Source organism: Artemia franciscana, chromosome 16 (assembly GCF_032884065.1).
Source record: "Artemia franciscana chromosome 16, ASM3288406v1, whole genome shotgun sequence".
Taxonomy (NCBI): domain Eukaryota; kingdom Metazoa; phylum Arthropoda; class Branchiopoda; order Anostraca; family Artemiidae; genus Artemia; species Artemia franciscana.
In genome coordinates this window covers 19,977,454-20,004,029 of record NC_088878.1, presented here as the reverse complement: position 1 = coordinate 20,004,029, position 26,576 = coordinate 19,977,454, and the positions used below count along the sequence as shown (strand labels likewise).

Below are 26,576 nucleotides of genomic sequence, written 5' to 3'. Positions count from 1 at the left end.
ATCTTACCAACTGCCTTGAGTTAGTTGAGCAGGAGGTGGAAGCCTCCCTTCCGTAGGATTACGTTTTTGAAGTCATCCGGGTATTTACTTTTTACTCCCTGTGCTAGCTGATAAATGAAGAGATCTTGCGTGACCACCGTATCGTCACATCCGACAGCTTTACTTATCGCCGTGAACGTTCGCAGAGATTTTTCGACTGTTGCATGGTTGTTTGGTGCTTCATGAAGGAAAAGCAAGATATTAGATTTTTATTTAAGAATTAATGACGCTTCTTGACTACTAAGGTCCCTGCGTCGGCCCTGCAGTGCATTCCTGCAGTGTGATTCGATCTCTTGGTCCCGTATTACCAGGCTAAGGTCAAATCCACTGCGCCACCACAGGACAGCAAGATATTAGATTAAATATTGACAAATCAATTTCAAATCACAGATGTTCCATTTGAAAAGCATTTTCACTAGAACTGGAAGTTCCAATACTAAATCTGATTGATCAATGTAACATGCCTTTTTATCAGTCCTTATAAATCTAAATTAGTCAGTATCACCTAGTTTCTTGTGATATTTAATTTTGTAAATTACTTTCATTGAGTCTCTTACTTCTGCAAAAAAAAGAATTTACACTCATTTTTCCAGCCAACTTTACAACACCAAAAGGGCTTTAAAAAATTCTATTTCTTTAAAAATTGTTGTTTTTATCTTCCAAATTTGTGTCATATTCTTCATTATCATCCATCAGCAAATCAGTATTTGCGTCAGAATCACATGTCGAATCAACCTGCAGTAACTGATTTTTTTTTATCTTGGCCTACCTGACTCGCTTTTCTTTTTCATCTTCTGCTTATCAATTTCTTCTGCTTAGCTTATCAATCAACTTCCCGCTAGGTAGCAGGTCACTAAACAAAATTCATATTATCGGGTACACTCGCTAAAAAAGTTGCAGACCCCTCAGATACAATAATTTAAACTTATTTTCTTAGCTCAATGTGTTGATTATTTGCTGTATTTTCCTTTGTAAGGCCCTTCAGGAGTTGACTGTTTGAATAATTTAACATATCGCACAAAAAGAAGTAGTAAAACAAATAAACACAGAAACAAATTAAATTATAAAATAGCGACAACTAGTTTTTTGAATACCTCTTGTATTTTCGATCTTTGTGAATAGCAGCCGAAGATTTGAAAACCAGAAATTTGATTGCAATCTTTATATCAAACGAATCTTTTTTAAAGGCTGATACCAAATATCTAAATTTCCCTAGGTTTAAAGTTTTCCTTCAAAAGCTGTTGGTGTTATTAAATTTTAATAATACTAAAAAAAATTAGAAACTTCCTCAGTAAGGGATTTGATCCTTATTAAAATTCCAACAGCAAACTCAATATGTCAACAGCCATCAACTTTCATATTTTCACGAAACTTCTTATTTTTAGAGATGCGTTTTTTTTTCTACTAGGGTTGATCATACCTTATTTTATATCCCAAAATATCAAAATCGGTCTATATTAGAACGAAATGCTATTGGGTGAAAATTTTAAGACAGAAATGGGATTTAGAACCGTATAAAAATGTTTATCCGATCTCCCAGTTTTAAAGATCATACAGCCGCGCGGTGGCGCATTTATTGCTATAAAAATAGACATTACATACAAATGAACACTTATATTAGCCCGTCATTTCAAAACTTCCTTTGACTGAGCTAGTTCGTTTGAGAATCCAGAGGGGGGTCCTGAAAATTGAAACAGTGGATTAATTGGCTCAAAATCTCCTCTTTTCCATCAAAGGTATTTCAGATGAATATAAATGGAGAAATTACCCTCTAACTCTCTTCATTCGCAGGAATATATTTGGGCAATCTTCGTCAACATAAACCAAAGTTCTAAAGTTCTTTTTTTTTCTTGAAAGAAAATATAAAATTTGAAACTTCAAAGGAACAGAAATTAGCTTTATTAATATTAAGGAAGGGCTGAACCCCCTTCAACCATTAGTCCTTTTACCTGAGGCTAAAAATTCTTACTACAGCGCTTTTCGAACGAAAGGAGGTCTTGTGTTCAAGTGTAAATTAAATATTTGAATAAAGAATGACGATACGAAGGACGACCTTCAGTGAAATAGAACTGAGAACAGAAATGGAATAAGGTAAGCTCTTTGACTTGGCAGTCAAAAAACTTCCTAAGCCTTAGAGATGAACATGAATAAACGTAAGCGAGATCTCCCTAAACTTAGGCAAGATTTCACACTATTACCCCTCTTTAAAGTTCTGCTTAGTTTTATAAAACTGATATTGTACCTTGTAAAAGAAACTCAACGAGCACCATCAATATCAAAACATTCTGATGAAATAATAAACAACTTTAGTGGAAAGAGTGAGGGGCTGAGAAGTATCTAGAAAGAATATTGAAAGAAGCTGAAATAAAAAAGAAAAGGTTTGTTTCAAAGAAAATTAAAGAAAATGTTAGAAAAACTGATTCTAAATAAGGAAGAGAGGCTTCTACCATCCCCTCCTGTGTACGCTAAATTTTAATTGTGCTTCACTGAAAGTATTTTAGAATGCAGTGCATTGTCAGTCCATAGTCACAAATGTTTCATTTGCTTTTCAGAACCTTTGAAACGAAAATTTATCGTTTAAATGTAAATACCACTAAATACTTTTTTGATTCTTGATATATCGTGAAAAAAACTACGCTCTACTGAAAGATTATTAGAGTGTCTCAAATATGGCATGCTGGAAATTACTCGTGTTTTAATTTTTTGATGCTTTTGAAATGTTGAACTGTAAATTTTGTCATTACTAAACAGTGCACATTTTAAATCTGCTTATTTTGTAAGAGCGTATATTAAACTTTAACATGAGGAGTAGGGGCTAAAGGGTGTGGTAGGTCCCTTATATTTAGGGAATTATTATGATAGGTTTTAACTTTTCTCTTTATTCAGGCAAACATCTTTTTTGTTTAATGTTAAGGAAGCGCAACTTTTTTTTTGAATGAATGAAAATAATTTATTTTTCTTTTCTTTAAGAATAATCTTTATTGGAGGTTTACTAATATGAGAATGGACCATGGATATCCTAAACCGATTTCTACTGGTTTTCCTGGAGTACCTGATAATTTCGACACTGCTTTTGTATGGAGTGGAAATGGAAAAATATATTTCTTCAAAGGTATACAAGTCAAAAACGTTCTTACTACTAAATGTAATGTTGAGACTATTAATGTAATTACCGTCTATAGCTCTGTAATGTAAAGACAAAGACTTCGAAACTTTTGTTTGTGTGCGGATTTTGAAATCAGGACTCATTTGAACTTTTCAATATTTGCAGTAACTTGGCTGAATTTTCTTTTCTAGTCCACTAAACAACAAAAACAAGACGTAAAATTAAACCTTCCCAGTTTTGAAAGTAAACTAATTATCAAACACTCAATGTTAAACTGCCGTCCTGGCCGAGTGGGTTGGTGCGCTGGATTCGGGATCCCTTGTCTGAGAGGACGCGGGTTCGAATCCCAGTGTACCCAATTCTTCAGTTTGGGACGGGGGTCAGTGGCGTGACTCTGTAAGCTTAGCCAGAGTCGACCCAGCTCTAAATGGGTACCTGGAGAAATCTGGGGAAGGTAAACAGGAAGGGTGTGTGAAAGCACAGGATGGCTGGCCCCCAACCCCCCATTGCACTTCCTGGCTGAAGGGCCAAGAAATAGAGATCAGCACCGCCGGTACGGACTGTAAAGTCTAATGCCGTATCCTTTACCTTTACAATGTTAAACTTACGTAGAACACAAAGCTACCTTTTGGAGAGTTAATGCTAAAGTTTTATATATGTTGTGGAATTGTAAAATGTAATTTTGGTAGCTGTCTTAAATTCCAAATTTGCAATTCTAGTTTTTCTTAAGAGCAAATTTGATTTCAGATCAACTTAAAAATTCTTTTTGTGCACATAAGACTATCTGATAGATTATTTATCAACAAATGAAATGAATCATTTTTATGCAATTCTGAAAAAGTTATGTCCGATCTGCCTCTCTCAATGACTACCTGTCTTGGCTTTACTCTATTTCGCCATAGATTTCAAGCTTTTCATCACTTCCACCAAGTTGATTTTAATTCAAAAATTCCAGAAGTCGACTGATTTGGGGTCAACTACCCCAAGCATGGGATGGAGTCCTTAAATTCTTGTCATCAAGACATCTAGCAGGAGGGATTTGGAAATATAGGCTAAACTTTGTAAAACTAGGAGCTAGTGTCCTAGCTTTGCCTTTTAGGGACAATGTTCCGGCCGAATCTCTTTGGGGGAAACAATAGGATGAGGGTTGGAATTATCGTCATCAGGAAACCTAGATTTTCATATGTCAACCGGGTTTGGTGGAATATAGAAGTAAATGTTGCGTTAGTTATACTTTCGAGCATGTACCTAATTCAGCATCTGTGAGGGGAGAACAGGGATTTCTAAATGCTCTTAATCAGAACATATATCAAGCTCTCACTCAAACTTTATGGGAAGTAAGAGCATGGGGTCTGGTAGCTCGGCTTTTTGGTTTTCTCGGCACGCTCTGAAGGCTCTAGCTGTCGGGGGAGCTTCCTCTGAGGGAGGAAGGGGTTCCTAAATTCATGTCATAAGCAGAATTTGTGAGGCATAAAACTACTGTTATAAGCGGTGTTTGTGAGGGAGCAAAAAGGCTAGTATCCATACCCACCTCGACGGGGATGGGGACATCTAAATTCTTATCATAATGACATCTAATAGAACGAATTATCACCTCTCAACCAAACTTGATGGGAAGTAAGATTAAGTTTTTTAATTGCGCCTTTTAGTTTTTTAAAGGCTGTTGGAATATAGGTACAGTTTTGCAATAGATGGAGCACACTCCACAGAAAGAAATTTGTTTCCATTTTTAGTTTTTAGAAATTTATTGCAAATTTTCAGAATTGTTTACACTGAGAGTACGGTCTTTTACTATTATTTTAGAAAAATAAAAGTTTAATGGTTTAAGGTAGTAGGATTTAGAACATCCTTTCAGGGCATTGTGCGAATGAGTTCTACAGACACTAGTAAACATAATCCCTCAAGTCATAGGCTTTTCTTAACCAGGTAGCCAGTATTGGAGGTTTGATCCCAGCCAAAGGCCGCCAATAAAATCAAGCTACCCAAAAAGTATTTCAAACTGGGAAGGCTTACCAGTTAATATGCAGTCAGCTTTCCAATACAGCAATGGATATACCTACTTCTTTAAAAACGGTGAATACTGGAGGTTTAATGACAGAAGTTTTAAGGTAAGAGGATTTTAGTTCAGCTTTTATTATAAAATCAAATATCGGTAGTTTCAAAGGAGTTTCTTTTCTTTTAAAGATATGTTTAGAAGTCGTAGTTGCCTCGAAAAAAAGGTATTTGCCGGCACTGGAGTTTGGTGAAATCCCCATTCATTAACTTATGCATTTCTATTGCCCAGTTAATGAATAACGAGTCTGTTTAACATTAATGTTCCCTGTACGAGTTTTAGTGTGTTATTTTCCTGCAATTTATGGTTTTAATGTTTCAACTCCGAACGAAATGTTTTATATAGTTTGATAGATGAGATTGAGTATAACCCGTCTGCCAAATTTCCTTTTTTAAATTTGCTTCGAGATTTTTAGATTGAAAAACACATTGAAAATTGTTGAAAAAAGGAAAATTTCCCTCTTTTTGTTCAAGTTTAGCAAATTTTCTAAGAAAAACTCAATCTAATGTCTGAATTCTAGCTAGGTGAATAGATGAATATGGAACCAATGAATCCAATGACATAAGTATCTGATCCTTTAGGTACTATCTGCAGCTGTAGGCAAAACCATGTGTTCCTCAGGGAAAGATAAAACTTTGTAGTTGAAATTCAGCGGTACCTCATATCCTAACTGATTTCAATAAAGGATGCATGTTAGTTACAAAGTTTAAGAATGAAAATAAGATTGTCGTAAAAGATTAATATATACCCTATTGCCAATGATAAACAGTAAGATAAAATTTCATAAACTTAATTGCAAGAGAGGTTCTTTTTGCTGTATAAATATAAAAAGACTTTTAAATTGGGGTGTAGGTTTTTTTCTCATTATTTTGATCCCAGGGATTCAATTGGACATCTTCTTTGATTGCTTTTGGATAATTTGTTCAAAAACTAGCGTTATTAACTTCTTCCGATCATTAGGACAATATCCCCCTTAGAATTCAATTAGAAGGTTCCATATATTCCCTTTTACTTTTAAATGACTATGCCTGACAGGAACCTTTTAGGATCGCATTTCTGGAAAATTGCAGGTTCATTCTTAACGAATGATGGAATTTCTTCTAGAGCTTTGTCTCTTTTGTTTGTTCCCCTCTATACGTCATTTCTTCATAAAATCTTTTATTTCTAGTCATTTAGAGAAAAAAAATGTCACGTTTATTGATTTGAAATTAACTTACAAGTTTTAAAGATTTATCATTTTGGAAATAAGTTAGTATAATGATGAAAGCGGTAGCATTTGTCCTTGAATAGTATCTTCTTTGTATGAGGAAAAGTCTACCAAGACATGTTTGGTGGAAAACGACCATTTGGTTCTTTCCCTAAAACGACCACTTTGAATCTGAAAAAAACTACACGTTTCTAAATTTGTTTGTTATTTTGACATGTTTGTCTTCAAAAGACATGAAATATTATTTAATATGATAGATAGATGTACAACTTTCGTTTATGATGATGCTTAATGATGTTTAAATTTTTTTTTGGCCATTTCGAGTTCCGAGCATCAAATCTGATTTCAAATGAGTTTCAGACTTTCAAAAACGATCGTTTGATTGGCCAAAATGAGTTTATGAGGCCAAAAATTTAACTGTTTATTTTAAGGGGATGCCAGTTTGTTTGCCATTTTGGGCTTGCTGCATCAAATGTTATTTTATCCATTATTTATTTCTTATTTATTAAAATTTATTCCAGAAAATTATTACTTACAATATACTGGCAAAATCATCTTGTCAAACGAGTTCCAGACTTTCAAAAGCGATCGGTTGATTGGTCAAAATGAGTTTATGAGGTTAAAAATTTAACTGTTTATTTTAGGGAGATGCCAGTTTATTTGCCATTTTGGGCTTGCTGCATAAAATTTTATTTCTTTTAATATTGATGCTATGACAGTAATGGGCCATATCATTTCATTTGAAAGTTTGTAAAGAGAAGAATCACAGGCTAAATCCGATCATATTTGCATCATAGGGATGCAAAGTACATGTGATAATACCTATTTAATTATCAATGTGGGACTTCTAATTATTTGTTATTATCATTAAATTATATATACTCTTTTGAAATTACTAGTGTCAAATTTTGTTGGGTTTTCATGTGTCATTTTGTTTTGAATAAAAAAATAAATCATGGGAGCAATTAAACACCTTCGATAGTGTTTTCCAAATATACTGGCTTGAGTCTAAGTGCCAAGTAACGGCTTATACTTAAAAAAGAAAAGAAACTGTCACTCTTACTCATAGTCCAGCAGGATCATTGATGGCACTTTTTTCCAACGTCTTGTTTCTGTATCAAAAATAGACAGCGACTCAAGTATTAACTGAGCAGCTACCTTTCACCGTTCTTTGACGTGTATGGGTTTATGTTACAAATGATTATACCGTTATTATATTCAATTTATATACCGTTATACCGTTAATATACCGTTATACCGTTAATATACCGTTATTATATTCAATTTCGGAAACTCTTTGTGGATCTTTTGTGGAGTTTGAACTCATTGAATATGGAACTCATTCACATCATGATTAACGGTAAAGGACCTTATGACAAAATACACCACGGCCACAGCGCTATTTTTCACAGTATATCTGACAATTATATAAAGTACGTGGCCAAATACATACTATTTTATATCTTTAAGTGAGCAGTAATAATGTTTAAGCGAGTAGTAATTACCTTTTTTTTTATTTTGTTTCCAATAGACGATCGTGTTGAATTGTCTGTCTTTGAAGATTGGGATGAGGATCATTCAAACGGAAGTTAAAAGTTCTAGAGCCCTTTTAAAGCCACTAAAAGATTGTGCTACGGGAAGTGGTAGCACACTATGATTTTGTCCAATGGACGGCCACGTTGTTACTGCTTAAAAATTTTGAGATGACCATGATAACCAATACTTTTTGTGCACAGGGTTTGATTACTGTTTTCAGCTTAAGGGTACTTCATATGGGAAAGACTTCTAATGTACGCTTGGTCGACCCGTTCTCGATCGCAGGGGGTGAACTTTTATCATGTACTGCAGTTAGCGGCAGGGGCGTCATATATGAGGAAGGCGGGACGCCCCTCCTCCAATGTTTTTAGCCAGTCAGATAAAAATTTGAGTCGGTACAGTAGAGGCAGGAAGTACCACTATTGTACTGGCTAAATTTTCTTTATAAATGCGATTGGGCTGATGGAAATATATGACATAAAATCAATGAAAGAAGGCCTGTCTCAGTCTGTAAAGAGTAAAAATTGAAATAATTTTGGTAGTAGTGTTACCCCAAATCAGTTGTTTGAAACTGAAAGCCAGTCGGTAGAATCAATTCCCCGCCCCCTCCCGCAAAAAATAATATTCTCCTAGTAACGCCTCTGATCGGTACCAGACCAAGTCCACGGTAAGTAATTGCTCGCACTTCTTAGTCCCAGCATGTGATCTCCATTTCAACTCTTCATAGGACAACTCTTCTACAGTCGCCAATAATTTCGTATTTTAAAATTATTTTCTTTGACCTTTATCTTGTCCTGCCATAATAACTAAACCCCCAAAAACACGAAAAATCTAAAATAGAGTAAAAATGTAAGAATGAATACTACATAATATTACACCATACATTCTGACTATATTCTGCAATGTAGGTAGAATGTTCTAGGATTTATTCTTTTCTTCATTATTTCATTTGTTATTTTTCCTGTTTGGCTGCTCAATTTCACACGCGAGGAAGAATTTTCCACTGTTGGAATTTTCCAGGGGAGATTTCTCACAAGGGAAATTTTCAGCGAGGTGAATTTTTCCGGGGGGGGGGGATGCGCCTAGCAGAAGAAATAGCGTCTGATGGCTACCCCACTACTGATTGTTAGCCTAGAAAGGCTACGCCTGTCCATCCCATAATTGGCAATTAAGTTGAGACTGCGTGCAGGAGGTTTTGGAACTGTATCCAACCCCCTCCAATTTTCCATGTTTTTACAGTTTTCGACAATTTCCGTTATTTTGATATAATTAACTTTTTTTTGAACGGGGGGGGGGGTAGATGGGTTCCCCTGAATAATGTCTTAATGTGTGCTGTAGTGCCCCCGCCCCCGACATGTCGTGTATCTTGTCCTAAGTTATTTTATACTATATACTGGCACGTCTTTATGGTCATTAACATATGGAAAAAAATATTCGATGCTCGGAGATATTTTTTTTTTACAGCTAAGAAGAATTACTTCTTATAAAGTGGGATTTGAATATGTCCCCCCAAGCTCTATCATATCCCGTTAAATGATATAATCTTCTGGGGATCAAACAAGGAAAAGCTTTTATATCTGACGCTAATATCCCTTACTGCTTAGAAAATAGCTCCTTAGGCGAGTTTAGACATTGTTGACGGACAACAAAAACGACCTGAGGATATCCCCTTCTTTTAACTTTCACCTTTTGAAAATTTCCCTCCCCCCTGAAAAGACGAATAAATGAAAAAACTTCCAACTAAGCTCTTCTCTTCCAGCAGCAAGTTTTAACTGAAAGGCACTTGGATCCATCCAAGTTCCTTTCCATCTATTTCATTCCATTTTTTTATGGAGGATAGAATTTCGACAGAAAAACTTGATAAAATTGGTGGAAAAATTGCATAAAAACAGATGAAATCACAGGTAAAATTGAAACGATTTTGTCAACATCGTGGGTCAGCCACGGTATTTTATAACTTCATTTTCAGTTTTACTTCATTGGACTAGTTTAGTAGCCCATGGTTGGCTTTTAACCATTTTGTACGAGTGGATTTCTGAAAGCATGTTTTTAGTTTTTCTTTGTGATGTCTCCTCAATGGCGTGAAATATCTTTCTTATTTTCAAAAGATAGTAATATTTGTTTATTTTTATCTTTTGAAGTGTTTTGTTTACTACCTGAAGTCTTTTGAAGTACTAATAACAAATTAAAAATAGTATGAGTCTTAAAAAAAAAAGAAGAAGAAAACTAGGATCACTTAAAAGAAAAACCATCGCCATCAGTAATTGTGTTTAATTCAATGATCATGCTGTATTTAACAGTAATAAAATGAAAGTTCCTACATGAACAATCAGTAGCGGATCCAGGGGACCTGGGGACCCTCCCTCCGGGATTTTTCTGGTGCCCTCTTTCCTTTTTGTCTTTTTTCCCTCTTTTTTTAAGAATAAGTTTTTCAATTTGGTCAATTATTAGCATTTTCGTCACATTGGGCTCACCCAAGATTTTGCTCAATGGCGCCCTTGTCACATTGGGTCCCCCTAAGATTTTTCTCTAGATCCGCCCCTGATTACAATTTTTAAATTTTCATTGAATTCTTGTTAACAATGATAAAGAAGAAGAAAACTAGGATCACTTAAAAGAAAAACCACCGCCATCGGTAATTGTGTTTAATTCAATGATCATGCTGTATTTAACAGTAATAAAATGAAAGTTCCTACATGAACAATCAGTAGCGGATCCAGGGGGCCTGGGGACCCTCCCTCCGGGATTTTTCTGGTGCCCTCTTTCCTTTTTGTCTTTTTTCCCTCTTTTTTTAAGAATAAATTTTTCAATTTGGTCAATTATTAGCATTTTCGTCACATTGGGCTCACCCAAGATTTTACTCAATGGCGCCCTTGTCACATTGGGTCCCCCTAAGATTTTTCTCTAGATCCGCCCCTGATAACGATTTTACAATTTTAAAATTTTCATTGAATTCTTGTTAACAATGATAAAGAAGAAGAAAACTAGGATCACTTAAAAGAAAAACCATCGCCATCGGTAATTGTGTTTAATTCAATGATCATGCTGTATTTAACAGTAATAAAATGAAAGTTCCTACATGAACAATCAGTAGCGGATCCAGGGGACCTGGGGACCCTCCCTCCGGGATTTTTCTGGTGCCCTCTTTCCTTTTTGTCTTTTTTCCCTCTTTTTTTAAGAATAAGTTTTTCAATTTGGTCAATTATTAGCATTTTCGTCACATTGGGCTCACCCAAGATTTTGCTCAATGGCGCCCTTGTCACATTGGGTCCCCCTAAGATTTTTCTCTAGATCCGCCCCTGATAACGATTTTACAATTTTAAACTTTTCATTGAATTCTTGTTAACAATGATGCTTTCTTTGTTTGGGATAATTTTCATCAGAATTACGCCACCCCACCTCCCCTTTCCCAAGAATAGGCTTTCCCCCAGCAATTAGATACATGCATGCTATACACGCGATGATCTAATGTCAATATTTTAGTTTCATTATCCGTATTTAATTTGTTTTTGATATTTCTATTTGAAGTTGATGACGGAAGAGGGATTCTCAGATACCCTACCTGATTCACCCTATAGATCTTAGAACCAATAAGAATAATGCCAGACATGGCGAACCCCATGTTTTGCGTATTCACACGCGGTGTAGATTAGGGACAGTAAGCCTCTCGATTAATAAAAGACAATGTCAAAGTGAGTATTCTTGGGAGGGACCCGTTCCCCTTTAAAACCAAACAAAAGTGTGATTAAAAAAATTGATAGTCAAGCTGTATGCATCATTGTAAGCCCAATTCAAATCCACGTAGAGACACGGGCGGATCCAGAGTAAAATATTTGGGGGGGGGGAGAATTTGACAAGGGTACCAATAAGCAAAATCTTAAGGGGGGAATGTGACAAGCGCGCCCATCACTGACCAAAGTGACAAATTTATTTAAAAAGTGTGAAGAACAGAAAAAACAAGTTCCTTCAACTGGAAATATCGTTCCTATCTCTTTGAATGCTATTTTGATTTTGATTTCAATTACGTAGTTTGCATCCTACTTTGTACTTTCTACTTAGTACTTTGCATCCTATTTAGTATGTTGCACTTTGTTCCTATTTAGTATGTTGGACTTCGCATCCTATTTAGTATGTTCCACTTTGCATCCTATTTAGTATGTTGTACTTCGCATTCCATTTAGTATGTTGCACTTTGCATCCTATTTAGTATGTTACACTTCGCATCCTATTTAGTATGTTGCACTTCGCATCCTATTTAGTATGTTGCACTTCGCATCCTATTTAGTATGTTGCACTTCGCATCCTATTTAGTATGTTGCACCTCGCATACTATTTAGTATGTTGCACTTTGCATCCTATTTAGTATGTTGCACTTCGCATCCTATTTAGTATGTTGCACTTCACATCCTATTTAGTATGTTACACTTCGCATCCTATTTAGTATGTTGCACTTCGCATCCTATTTGGTATGTTGCACTTCGCATCCTATTTAATATGTTGCACTTCGCATCCTATTTAGTATGTTGTACTTCGCATTCCATTTAGTACGTTGCACTTTGCATCCTATTTAGTATGTTGCACTTCGCATCCTATTTTGTATGTTGTACTTCGCATTCCATTTAGTATGCTGCACTTTGCATCCTATTTAGTATGTTGCACTTCTCATCCTATTTTGTATGTTGCACTTCGCATCCTATTTAGTATGTTGCACTTTGCATACTATTTAATATGTTGCACTTTGCATCCTATTTAGTATGTTACAATGAATAAGTGATCATTACATACACAATGTGTATTCAAATGTTTTTTACTTGTAATATCTCCGTTGAAAGTTAGGGAGACAAAAATTCTAGCTAAATTAGTCAAAGAACTTATAGAGCATTAAAGCTGTGTGAAAATTAGGGCAGAGGAAAAAGGATGGCAAATGAAGGACATTTGCCCAGTGTGTGACTCCTTATGTTTAGTGTCCCTCGCCATTCCGTGTATACAAGTTTTTTTTAGAACCTGGCCCAGCATTTTGGAGGGGGGCAAAACTCAAAAAAAAAATACGGCAAACGCTAGATATCAAAGAAACATTTTAAATATATCGATATTTAATGAGAAGGGTGCCCTCCTGTGTATGTGCCTGGTGTCAAATATTTGATCTAATTATACTCTAATCAACACTTGGTTATTTTGAAGTATCAGCTGGTCGTAACGAAGGCCAATTAAATAATAAAGGTTTTACCATACTGGTATACTTTTACGACCCGAAAGAATTAATCTCGGTAGGTTCTTCCAATCTTTGATTATTTTCGTTGTTTAAAGTGTTTTGTTTCCTAACTTAAGACATTTTAAGAATTAGTGAAAATTGTCAAGTAATCTCAGTTTCTTTAAAAATTTTTTTTAAAAAGATAGCCCAATTCAAAAGAAAACCATCACAATCCATTAAGCATGATTAGGGCGCCTATTCGCAATGATATTTTACTAATGCTTAGTTGGTGCTAATTTTAGCCAATCAGATTCTTTTAGCTTGGCTGAAAATTCTATGAAAAATTATGATTAGCTCAGATTACCGCTAACTAAATTGTGAATGGGCGAGAACATCTCGATGTGAATATGCCTTTAACCTGTTGAATTTATGTAGTGCGACCATAACATTTTACAAATAAACGCAGAAATAAAACATTTTATACTTTTAATCTATTCCTTAAATACTTTTTATTAATGGTTCTTTTCGGACTTGATAAGATTTTCCGTAAAATTAACAATCCCCCGCCCTTGCGGAAAATTTCACTTTTTTCAAAATAATTTACTGCTTAGTAGAAAGAGTGGCTAGCTGAGACGATAAAAAAGTGTAATCTGATTTAATCTGACTCTGACAAAGAGTTGAATAAAAAAATATATAAGAAATTATAAGAATATCTTAAAATGCCGATTTTTCGCGTGGGGGGGGGGAGGAGGGAAGAGGCCCAGGGGCTGAAATCCACCATTCTGAATATATTGTTGCCCCTGATTGTTTTATTTTGGTAACAAAACTTTTCTGAAGATTAAAAAAATTAGGATCTGTGTCATGTAAAAAAAAAAAAAAATAAAAAAAATCTTAGCTGGACGAACAGTGATATCAGGCAGTTAGTTCAGAGTGGCCCAAAATTCAAAGAGAAAAGAGAACTACTCTAAAAAGATCTAGTTTCTGTTCATTTTGTCACCCATAGAAAAATCCTTAGTTCCTATCAAATCACCCCAAAAAAGTTAGACAACGTCTCTGGGATATTCCTTTCATATATTGGCGAGTCCTCAAAATAATGAAGGAGTTGAACAAATAAATGTAACAAAGAAAGAAGAAGAAGGAAAGAGAAACAACCATAATCCAAATCAAGTACAGAAATCATGTGCTCGAACTTTCTCTCTCTATCTTCCTCTCTGACTTTTTTGTCTAGGAGTGATTTGTCTCTGTTCGGGGCTTATTTCCTCTAATGCACCACTCCTTTCAGATTTAAGCTTATCTTCGTCAAACAGATCCTTCGAGGGGTCATAAGGGAGCTTCAAAAGGCTTGTTAAATAGCCTATATAACTTTTGTTCTCGGGATAAAACTTCTTAAGGTCGAATGGATATTTGAAGGCCATAATGGATGGTCTTCATTTATAAAAATATTTAGCTTCAAGAAAATTCCATATTCTATTTTCCATCTTAAAGAAGCTCGGTCCTTTAATACTTTAAAACAATTATATATTGATCTCATTTTACTCTACCAGTACTAGTTCTGAGCTAGAGCTCATGCAAAGTTGTCCTTGGATTTTGCTGTTTTTGGAAAAATTTTGTATATTTATTAAACATTTTCAGTTAAATTTCCAACGGCTTGGCTAATTTCTAGTAAACTAAACATTTTTTGCTTGTAAATATAGAGGAAAAATATCCAAAGGAAATAAAAAGATGTATTCAACATAAAAAGAACTGAAAAGTAGGCATATAACGGGTACTATAATAGAAATAGATAGCAGCTCAGATTCTATAAATTGACAGCATTAACTTGTAATTAATCAATCTACTGTCCCTTACTAAAGACAGCATGGTTTCACCTTAAAAAATGTTCTACGACTCTTGCTAAGGAAATATAAATTTGCCTGGAGGCAACAAAATTATTCGTGGTTGCAAAGGTGGCCTAAAGCCACACGTCACCTTGGTTAATACCCTTCCTATTAATTAATTCTAGCCTTATTTTCATATCAGATAATTACTCTTTTATTTTAAAAAAATTCTGTGTTTTATGACACTGAAAAACGTCACTGACCAAAGTTGAGATAATGCAACCTTTATTCTACGTCTGATTTAATATTCTCTTAATTTAGTCCCAAATATTTTTTTAAGGTGGATGAAGGAGACCCAGCCTTTCCTAGAGCTGTAGCGTCATGGTGGTTTGGATGTCCAGAGCTGACAAATAGATTAAAAGTAGAAAACGACCACAATGCTTTTGATTTTAATGATCAGGATGAAGATATTATTGATGCAGGTAAGATGAGCAAAAAACGGGTCTTTTATCATTAGAAAAAAATAGAATCAAAACAATGGTTCAAAATCAAAGGTATTTTGCATGAAACAAATTCATATTTAATCACTTGTTTATTTAAACGAAAATGGTTAGCCCAAAGCTTTGTCTTAACAAAAAACATTGTACAAGCTGATAAAAGTGTAGGCTATACCTAGAATCAGCGTGAAAACTAAATTTTCGTTGCGTTTTGTCAGAATTTTGATTTTATGTAGAAAAAGACGAGTGTTTATTCCCCAAAAAGTTGTTTCTGACAAAAATGTATTGTTTATTACAAAAATTCCGATAGATGTAGAAATAGGAGGGAAGTTCAAGGAACAAAAATAAAATAAATAGTAAATTCAAAGTAAAAGCCTTACCATCAGATGGCACAAATTATTGCCTCAGACTTAGAATCCTGTTAGTGAATTTCTGTTTCGGTTACTGACAGTAATAACTTGTACGGGTTTCCAAATCCAAATATTAAAGAGAAAATCAGGATTTTATGGGCAAAATGGCCTCTAGGATGCTTTTCTTTTCCTGTGATATGATTTCCGTGTGACTTTTCTTACACCCTCACTCTCAGTGATACTAAAAGGTATACTGGCCAAATTCACAAAGATTGGATAATCTTAGAGGCTGGGCGTGTTGGTAATTCTTATCTCAAGGTAGTGAAATTCTTGAGGCCGAAAAGCTTCGGAGTAATGGACTTCATTTACGGACGGAATCTAAACTTTAAAATGGGAACCGAAAGAGCCCTTTGGCTACTAAAAAAATTAGTCACATAAATAAATATTTAGTTTTCAAAGATTGGACATCTGTCAGTACTACCTACAAGGCCTTTTGTTGGAGTCTGAAGCGCATGTCCAAACCTTTTCCTTTTTTTTAAATAAGTAGTACAATTCTCGAATAATTATCAACTATCAAATATTTCCTGCAGGATCTCTAATAAATTTGAGGCGGAAGCAAATTCTTGATTCCAAAAAATTTCCATCCATTCAAAAATTAAAACAATGTGTTAATCGTCGACAACAGTAAGAAACTTGACAAAGTGAAAAAAACAACTTTAAAGTAGAACGAAAATAGGAATTTGACTGCTATAAAAGATGTTTAGTTTGACTCCCTCAAAGGGAGCTCGACTCCCTTTAGTCGATCGAGTACTTGTAAGCAAGAGTACAAGTATTTGTACTACAGATCTAATAGAATTGTCAATTTTACCGGATCTGCTAAACTACCCGAAGTTTGAAGGTGAGCCCATATCTCTTGAAGATGAATGAAAATATCTGTACTGGTATACAGAAGATATATCAAAAATACCGAAATCTGGAGAAAAATTTATCAAGAGACACGGATAAAGCATATGTAACATGGCAGATTCGGAAGGTGACTTTGTAGGGCTTTTTGAAATTTCCTGGCAATTGCTAGGGTATCAAGAACATAAACAACTTCTGAGGACCCAAAGAGACCTCAACGACTTTGCTATTGGCTGAAATAGACAATATTTTCCTCTTTAAAATAAGGACTGGGAAGAAGACAAAATTGATATTTTAAGAATAAATACTCCAAAACTATTCCTAAATTCTGTAAGGTGGTTATAGTGGGTGACATATTTCCATCATCATTTCTAGGTCATGAAAAAGACGCCAAATTTGTATCTCTAGCTCCAAAAATATGGTATTTGGATCCTAGATTACAACCTGTTGATTATATATTATCATTTATAACCTCGAAATAACGACATAAGTAATAGGAACTCGCTCTCCAAAATATCAGCGTTTGAGGAATATTTAGTTAAAACACAAAAAAAGAAGAAGATATCCTTTAACGACAAATTCTACTGATTTGGAAAGTTTTCCCTCCCACTGCACCCTCCCTCTTGCTGCTCCCTGTAACACCGATTAGAATAACGCGGACAATTTCTCCTCTTCCTGTTTATGTCCTTCTGTGATCCATTAGTTGTATAGTTCACATAGCTTTTTTGGCGTGTACTTTTTATTTTGCTTTCGAGTGACAATCTTTATTTTAATTTATTTCAGACTTGGATTCGAGTTATCATCTTCCCAACTTCATCAACTAAGTAAGTGCTGCACAAAAAGGCTCAGATTTCTCTTCGTGTCTTCTCTTATAACTTCACCTTGACGCGTCATATTTTTCTAAGATATGCACTTTTAACTTTACCCCTGCAAAGGTGGTCGATCCTTCAGACTCCCAGACTTTTTCCTATAAGACCTATCCTCAATGGCTTATTCAGAGTAAAATATGCTATTGTAGAAGCAGTGCCCTGCTGGCTAAGTAATTCAACTAGCTATCTGTTGGGAACATGCCATTGTGGAGAAAATTTCTTGCGTGGGGCTAAGGTTTGAAAAAAGACTGAACAAAAAGTTTGATTTATTTGAATTATTATGCAGCATTGTTGCTATAAAACTTGCATTAAATTTGCATTTAATCTGAAAGGGCAATGAGCTTCTAGCATCTTTGCATAGATGCCCATGTCGCTCACCGAAACTTTCACAATCTTGTCATTAACATTTTCCTACAAACAGATTCATCAGGTGTTCTTTGCATATTATACTCAACTAAAATGAAACATCGCTAAAAGATTGTTTTCACTTCCGTATTGCATCTGATCCTCTTCTTACCCTGCAATGAAGTTTAACTAAAAATAACAAGTTATACAGAGCCGTGGCTTGTCAGCAACTATGTTAAAGTGGGTGTTTCATATGCCCATTGATAGTTCAAAAAGAAGAAATCTGAGCTGGTGAAAAGCACCATATTGTTTTGCATGTTGGAATTTACTAATTTTTCTTTTGTCTTTTGAATAACCTATGTTTTCGTGGATTGAATTGCGCGTAGTCAACCAGCACTTACCAAACGGCTTGGGTGTTTTTGGGCCTAGATCTCTTCTGTAATCCCATAATTTTTGGGGTTTATCTAGTAATTTGCTGAAATCTGCTTATTTTTCTTTTCTTTTATGTTTAGACTGAAGAGCAGCCTCTACAAACCTCCACCCCATGAAGAAAAATAGAGAACAAATTGTCGATTTTCGTAACAAAATTTTAAAAGGAAAATTTATTAAGGGAATTTATTATGCTGGCCCTTACATTGATCCTTTTCACTGCTAAAAATAGATTTGATCGTTCTTCCACGCATAGCACCGCCACGTTGTAATCTGCAAACAAGCAGCCGAATCGCTTACGCCTTGTAGTTTGCTTCAGTTTCTGTATTTGCTAAGACCCTTATTTTCCTTCTTTTTTTTACTTTATCAAAATCTGCTTGGATTCATATAGTACCAATAAAGTCTTCCGACAGACAAAAAAAGAATTTTCTTGTTTGAAAGAACATTCAAGGGCACTTCAGGACACTTGCTTAATCCTTATAGCCGATTCGACCGTTGAAACTTTTTCTTTCTCTCAGATAAAAAAGGGTCAAACTAATTTTACCAAACTTCAAAGTTTGGAAGTCAAACTTCTATTGCAATGACTGAAAAATGGGATTGTTTTAATGACTGCTTTTTTTTGGAGGGGGGGTCAAGCGTGCTGAAACCCATTTTAAACTGCTGATCTCAATGGTTCTCAGATTATCTGATATTTTCGTTGTCTTCTGCTTCAGCATTAAGCGGAATACCTGTTTTGAGTTCAGCTTTTAAACTTTGATGATTCGATTTCGCAGTAGAAAAGAAATCTTTGAAAATGTTTCTTTGTGAAAACTCTTTTATATTTATTGTAGTTTTTTAGATGAAAAATCAATTAGCTTCTACGAAAATCAGTGCCAGAGTACATTCAGTGGATATATTATTATTTATTTCAATTTTTTATTTCTTTTATTTTTTCTGCTGTAAAAAACACTACAGGTTTCATATTCTTGATTTTCTTATATCTAATTACAGGGTATCAGATTATCAAATTACTTTAATCTACCCTGTTTTCAATTTATTTTTCTGACTGAGGATTGCAATGTCAAGTTTCTATAGACTATCAGAATCATTTCTTAAATTCAGATCTCTTTGGCAAATAAACCCATTTTATATCTTCAGTTATTATATATCTTCAACCAAAACATTTATTACACATCTCCCCATTAAAAAATATACTGAGAATTTTCTGAACATTACCAAAAGCAAATTCTCTTATTTGAAGAAGGTGATTCCTTAGAAAGAATCTAATACTTGCTTCGTCTTAAATCCAGTTCCCATACTTTGTATATTAGATATCTCAGCCTAAATAATAAAAATCCTTATATTTTGTAGAGTCTGACCTAGACACCCCCTCCCTTTTGTCTTAGTACCTATTGATTTCGCCTAGTATTAAGTCTGTCGTCCCTACTAGATTTAACTCAAATCAAATACCACAATCTCAATTCCGGGTAAATTTTGGGCAATTTGTAAAATAAAAAAAGTGAAATATGCTTTGACTTCGAGGCTTCAATGCTCTTGGTTGATTTGAGTTGATCTTATCTTTAGTCTTGTCTGCTTTGAAGGTATGAGAAAGCAAAATGTTTAGATATTTGACTCTGTTCAACTTATATAAGGTAATTGAATTTGAAAGGAAGATAAATGATCCACCACATGGAAGATCCAACTCCATCCATCTCTTACTTATTTCTCTAATCCGTTTCCTTCCTTACATGATATGTATGCTAAAGTCCATGATATAGATAAACAAAAATGTAAAGAACTACGTTTTATTTATAGAATTTAATCCGAATTGGAACGTTTTGGACGGTGGAATGTAAAGAAGAATGTTAGCATACTGTCGTGGCAAAAGGGTGACTAAAATCAATGTTAAAACTGGAAAATTATTCTAAAAAGTCGAGAATGTTGGTAAACTTGCAAGATATTTGAAATTCTTTAGGGGGGAGACAAACATTTAATAGTTAAATGGTTAAACTATAGAGAGACAAACTCTTAATAGTTTAGCTTAATTAAAGGATGAGTGTCTTGGGGATTATTCGAGACAGTGACGGCGTCGGAATTTACGAATATATTCGTACTTCAGAGCTGATGAAATACGAAATGTTGAAATACGAAATTTTGTGAGTCCTTAAAAAAGGGTTTTATGCATCCGGGTTTCAGCTAACGTTTATAAAGTTATACGGTGAATACGAAAATGTGTGCGTAGTGATTTTTTTCTTGGATTAATTTGTAGAAGAGAATCAGTTGAACACAAACACAAGAGACAAAGCTGTATCCAAAGGGGTGTTGGGGGTTCAAAGCCCCCTCCTTTTCCTGAAATGTTTGTCTAACTCATAAAAACGTAATAAAAATGCATATAAACAAATTTTGATGCGTTTGTAATTTTTTTTTTGTAATTCCTCTCCCGAAAAAAAATCCCTCCCCCCCAAATAAAAATCCTGGATACGGTCTTGACTAGACGTCTTGTACTAATTTTCTTCAACTTATATATACTTTTTCTTGTCTAATTTAATTAACCTCTAATCTTTTGATTAATCTTTTTCATTTTGATCTTTTGATTAGCCTCCTATTCATGAGTTCGTAGTATTAATTTTTTTTTTTTTTTGTATTGCAGATACAACGAAGCACACTGAAAATCATAGCAGGACAACACCTCTTAACGGTTCTGACAGACAAAAGTTGCACACAATTGCTGTTCTAAGTATACTATCAATTATTTTATTAAGATAAAATATCAGAGAAACTTTTTTGGCAAGAGCCAAGAAAGTGTGCTACAAAATAAATGGAAGGATCTTAGATGGCATTAATAGAAAGAAAACGAGAAGATACAAATAAAGAGGACAACCATGGTTTTGCAAACAACCTTGGGGCTGTGTTTTTTTCATTTTTTTTTTTCTTTTTTTGGAGGAAAGCATCTTAATTTAATGACTTTTCAAGTGCTTATTTAAAAGCTTGTTTTAGTGATCGTTGTCAGATTGCCAATTTTCATCTTGTATTTTTTTAGAGGAAATTTAATGTATTGGATGTGTTTCCTGATTTTTGACCTCACTTGTACATAATATACAATCCCAGTGAATTTACTGTATAATAAATATTTACTTTGAATAATTTTATTTTTGTACAAATTCGTCTTCTAAGGAGAGGGTGAAAATCAGCATTAGATTTTTTCTTTTTGATTTTTCAAGTGTTGGAAAAACCCATACCTTTCCCCCGTACTCAGGGATCAGTGTCCAAATGGCATCATCAAAGTTCCAAAAGGAATCCTGTATCAAGTGCTGCGTATTTTGAATCTAATCGGGAAAATAAATAGTTTTTATTGGAACAAAGTTGTTAGGAACATTTTGGTGTTCGTCATTTGGATTAATTTCTTTCATTTCAACTCTTAAATGTCTGCAGGCCTTCTGTGAAAATATTCTTTTTGTTTTGTTTGACAAAACTGACTTTTTTTCTCTAGATATTCCAAATATGTGGCATATTATAAGGGATGTCAATTTAAATTTGAATTCACGCCCCTTGGCATTAGAAATAGGATTTTCCTCCCCCCCCCTTCCTGTTGAAGCACTAAAAACAGATGCAAAAGTGGGTACAGAGAATAATCTTGGGGGGGGGGCAATGTGACATGAGTGTCGATAATTGACCACATTGATGTGTTTATTTTGATAAAAAGGGTAAAGAACAAAACAAATGAAGAAACCAGAGAAATCTTGGAGAAGGGGGGGGGGGTCCCGTCTTCAGCCTGGATTCGCCCATTCATAGATGTTTGCAATGTAAAACATTGTGAAGAATACATTTTGATCTAATGAATATTTAACCCGCTTTTTGGATTGCAAAGTTTGTGCTCGTTGAGTTGCCATGCTAATTTTCTTTATAGTTTGAATACTTGTACTTTTAACAAGTACATTTACCTAAAAACTTTTAGCCAAAACTTGCTTATCTTATTAACAATTTCATAATATGTAGCATTTTTATATAGATAACAATTGGAAATTTTGAATTGACAATTTAGAATCCCTCACTGAGTGTATTTATGCCCTAATAGATTATTTAACCCCTTCAACGTTAAAAAGAAAATAATATTTGTTTAATTTAATGCTTTCCACATATTAACGAGCAAGATTACATGACAAAGATACAGTATAACCAAACCTGTCACAACAAAGTAATAGTATTAGCTGCTTCGATATTTTTATTACATAATTTTGTAGAATAGTTATAAGAGCATACTGATGAAAATGAGACGACCCACATGTTAAGTGTTATAGGAGCAGAATTTGTGGCTTGTCCTCTGGATTACATAAAAAAAAAACTAGTTTTTTTTAACTGAAAGTAAGGAGCGACATTAAAACTTAAAACGAACAGAAATTACACCGTATATGAAATAGATTGTTCCCTCCGCAATCCCTCGCTCTTTACGCTAAAGGTTTTAATTGTTTTAAAAAGCAGAATTGTGGCAAAGAGTCAAACTTTAGCGTAAAGAGCGAGGGATTGCGGAGGGAACAATCTATTTCATATACGGAGTAATTTCTGTTCGTTTTAAGTTTTAATGTCGCTCCTTACTTTCAGTTAAAAAAACTAGTTTTTTTTTTATGTAATTTCTGAACGTTTTTGAATTAATGCATGTTTGATTTTGACTCTCCACACGTAAACTATTCAAATGAAATTTGCATATTAATTCCTTTTTTGGCTAAATGGCTTTCTCTTAGTTTTGATCATACGATTTTGAGAAATATGGGATGGGGAAGGAGGCCTAGTTGCCATGCAATTTTTCCGTTACATAAAAAGGCAACTATTAATTTTAATTTTAACGAATTTTTTTATTAGCAAAAAATATACGTAACTTTAGAATTAACTTACGTAACAAACTTTTATATTCTTTAATTATTATTATGTATATGAGGGGGTTTTTACCCTCGTTAATACCTCGTTCTTTACACTAAATCGTAAGTTTTGTCCCAATTCTTTAGGAATGACCCCTGAATCAGAAAGGCCGTAGAATAAATAGTTGAAATTACTAAAAATACTTTAGCATAAAGAGCGAGGTATTTATCTCCTCCTAAATACCTCGCTCTTTATGCTAAAGTATTTTTAGAACCCCTCATATGCGTAATAATCTTTGTTCGTTTTAAGTTTCAATGCTGCTTCTTCCTTTCATTTGAAGAAACGTTTTCATGTTTATTTTTCATTGTTTTCTTATAGTAATGCTAGAGAATCCTGCGCCCTTTTCATTGAATTTTTCTTCCCCCATGACAGATTCCTCCAAGGAAAGATCCTCCAACATAGCCCCCTCTCCTCAGCCCCACCCCCAAACAAAATAAAATCCCCCTGAAAACGTCTGTACACTTCCCAATAACCATTACTATATGTAAACACTGGTCAAAGTTTGTAACTTACAGGCCCTCCCCCAGGGATTGTTGGGGAGTAAGTCATCCCCAAAGACATAGTTATTATGGTTTTCGACTATGCTGAACAAAATGGCTATCTCAAAATTTTGATCCGTTGACTTTGGGAAAAAAATGAGCGTGGGAGGGGGCCTAGATGCCCTCCAATTTTTTTGGTCACTTAAAAAGGGCACTAGAACTTTTTATTTCCGTTAGAATGAGCCCTCTTGTGACATTCTAGGACCACTTGGTCGATACGATTACCCCTGGGGAAAAGAAAAAAAAAAACAAAACAAACAAATAAACACGCACCCGTGATTTGTCTTCTGGCAAAAAATACAAAATTCCACATTTTTGTAGATAGGAGCTTGAAACTTCTACAGTAGGGTTCTCTGATACGCTGAATCTGATGGTGTCATTTTCGCTAAGATCCTACGATTTTTAGGGGGTGTTTCCCCCTATTTTCCTAAATAGGGCAAATTTTCTCAGGCTCGTAACTTTTGATGGGTAAGACTAAACTTGATGAAACTTATATATTTAAAATCAGCATTAAAATGCGATTCTTTTGATGTAGCTATTGATATCAAAATTCAATTTTTTAGAGTTTTGGTTACTATTGAGCCGGGTCGCTCCTTACTACAGTTCGTTACCACGAACTGTTTGACAAATACAGTTGAATAATAGTATAATTGAATAATATACAGTTGAATAACAGTTGAATAATAATAATAACAGTTGAATAATACAGTTGAATAATAGAATAACAGTTGAAAATAGTATTCAACAGCCTGAAGGTGTTAAGAAGTCCTCATATTAGTTGGCTGGGAAGGGAAGTCGCTTTAATCGCTTTATAGGCGTTTCAGGGAGGTGTCCAAGGAGTTACCTTGAGCAGGCAAGACGAGGAGAATTTTTTGTTAGTTTATTATCCTCCAATGGCTTAACGCTGCAGCGGGTCTTAATTTTGTGATATATATTTTAGTTATATATGTTGGATATATATGTTATCGTTTTTGTTCTTTTAAATCAAAATAATACTCATGGTTTATATAGAAGTAGGTAGAGCTATAAAACTAACCAATTCGGTTATTCGGGTATTGTGTATAATGATGTGATATAGTACAGGTACCCGTAATATTTTTCTCTCCGCCCATAATATACGCCGTTTTGTGTTGGTATTTTTGCCAAACATAGATTATTGGTTATTTTGGCCAATAATACAGGTGAAATATATGAAATATATAGGGACTTCTAAGAGAAATTGTAAAAATTTTAATGCTTGGTGACAGGGGTAAGAACGCCCAACTGGTTTGTAATCTGTTTCCATTGCTATTAGATATTTGGTACTAAATATGGTCAAAAGTTTTAAACTGTACTGTGTCGTCAAATGTGCTGTGTGCTGTGACATGGGTATGTGGGAGTTACAGATTAACAATTGTATCTTATAGCTCTAAATTTTAGGTAGCACTTTGGTATCCAATACCATGCAGAAATAGGATATTTCTAGGATGTAGAATTGAACTGATACAATCAGTAATAGCGAAACTTCCTAAATATTTGATCCTCAGTCTGTTGGGTTTAACTTGGAAGGGACTAGTATGAACTAATTCTGGATGGCTGCGGAATGATCAACTTGACTTTGATGTCGATTTGACTTGACTTCAAAGGGAAATCGCTGTGAAACTGAATGATAGAACTGAATTTAAACATTACTGGGTACTCTTCGGTACCTGGTTCGGTCTCCTTTCAGCAGCTTGAAAATTTTGATGCCCAAGAAATTATTGTTGTCTGAAATTGAGGATGGCGATTGCTAATTTCAGTGCTCAGAAAAATAATACTAATTCCACATAGCAAGGTAATGGTGGGATATTGATTTACTACCTTCCCTCCAGAACCATTAATGACAAGTTGAACAGTATAAAAAAAATTTGTTTCATGAATTATTCATGGGTTCTCATTAAAACCGTTTGAAAAATGGGAAAAATGTTCCAAAAGATCCTTCGCTTGGACCCAAAATAAAGATTTGTCAGTGCTTAGAAATGATTTAACTGATCCAGCTTTCAAAGACCTCACAGAGCTTCTTATATACAGGGCGATATAATAGCACCCTGATTTACTTATCGGATTTCCTAGGGCTGCGGATTTAGAAAAATCCTATTCCGACTTTAGGTGTCCTTAGGTAGTGAAAGCAGTAAACAGATATCACAATTTGAGATCCCAAAGGGCTCTGGTCTGGGTACTGCTGCCTGATTTTAGTTAGAAACTGGAACTGAATAGCTCCTATTCAGTTCCAGATGTCATAAAGCCTTATTTAATTTCTGCTCCTGTTCTGTTGATATGTTAATCTGTGGAAAGTTTGGTTCCCCAGATTTCTTTGAATGCTCAATACAAATTATTCAGAAAGCCTAGGAAACTGGAGATTCCCAAAAGCCTATCCATGTTTTCAAACCACAAGCCTAGCGTTTTAGTTTAATAAAACTCTAGAAAAGCGAATTTTCCTTTCATGCGTTAAGAGTGAAATTATGCTTGAATTATTGAAGCATAGAACTAGAGTTTCAAAATGTACATTTTGAATTAGCATACTTGAAAGGAAATGTCATCGTGTCAAAAAGAAAAGGGTAATAGAATAATTCCCGAGATCACACCGTTTTTCCTTAGTACATGATAAGTTTTTAAAGCAATGAAATATTTCTATTAACGGCAGTGAAAAAATACATTTGACTCGAAAAATAAGAGAAAAAAATCAATAAACTTTCACAAAACCAAGACGAACGAAATCAGAAAGTCCTGGACTATTAAGACACCTATTCAAAGCTTGTCAAGTTATGCCAATAGGAATGGACA

General features: G+C 34.6%; 1 protein-coding gene across 2 annotated transcripts in view; it reads left to right on the top strand.

The window, feature by feature from the left end:
- Positions 1-21,465, top strand: part of LOC136037187 (matrix metalloproteinase-24-like) — an 88,055-nt gene extending 66,590 nt beyond the window's left edge. Inside the window, exons 9-13 of one of the 2 annotated variants that reach the window (XM_065719746.1) lie at positions 3,010-3,151; positions 5,072-5,253; positions 15,290-15,431; positions 17,483-17,523; positions 20,972-21,465. In XM_065719746.1, coding sequence (XP_065575818.1) covers positions 3,010-3,151; positions 5,072-5,253; positions 15,290-15,431; positions 17,483-17,523 — 507 coding nt within the window. In that variant the 3' untranslated portion in view covers positions 20,972-21,465. The remainder of the gene's footprint in view (positions 1-3,009; positions 3,152-5,071; positions 5,254-15,289; positions 15,432-17,482; positions 17,524-20,971) is intronic. The other variant, XM_065719745.1, reaches the window with a different exon arrangement.
- The last annotated feature ends 5,111 nt before the right edge of the window (positions 21,466-26,576 follow it).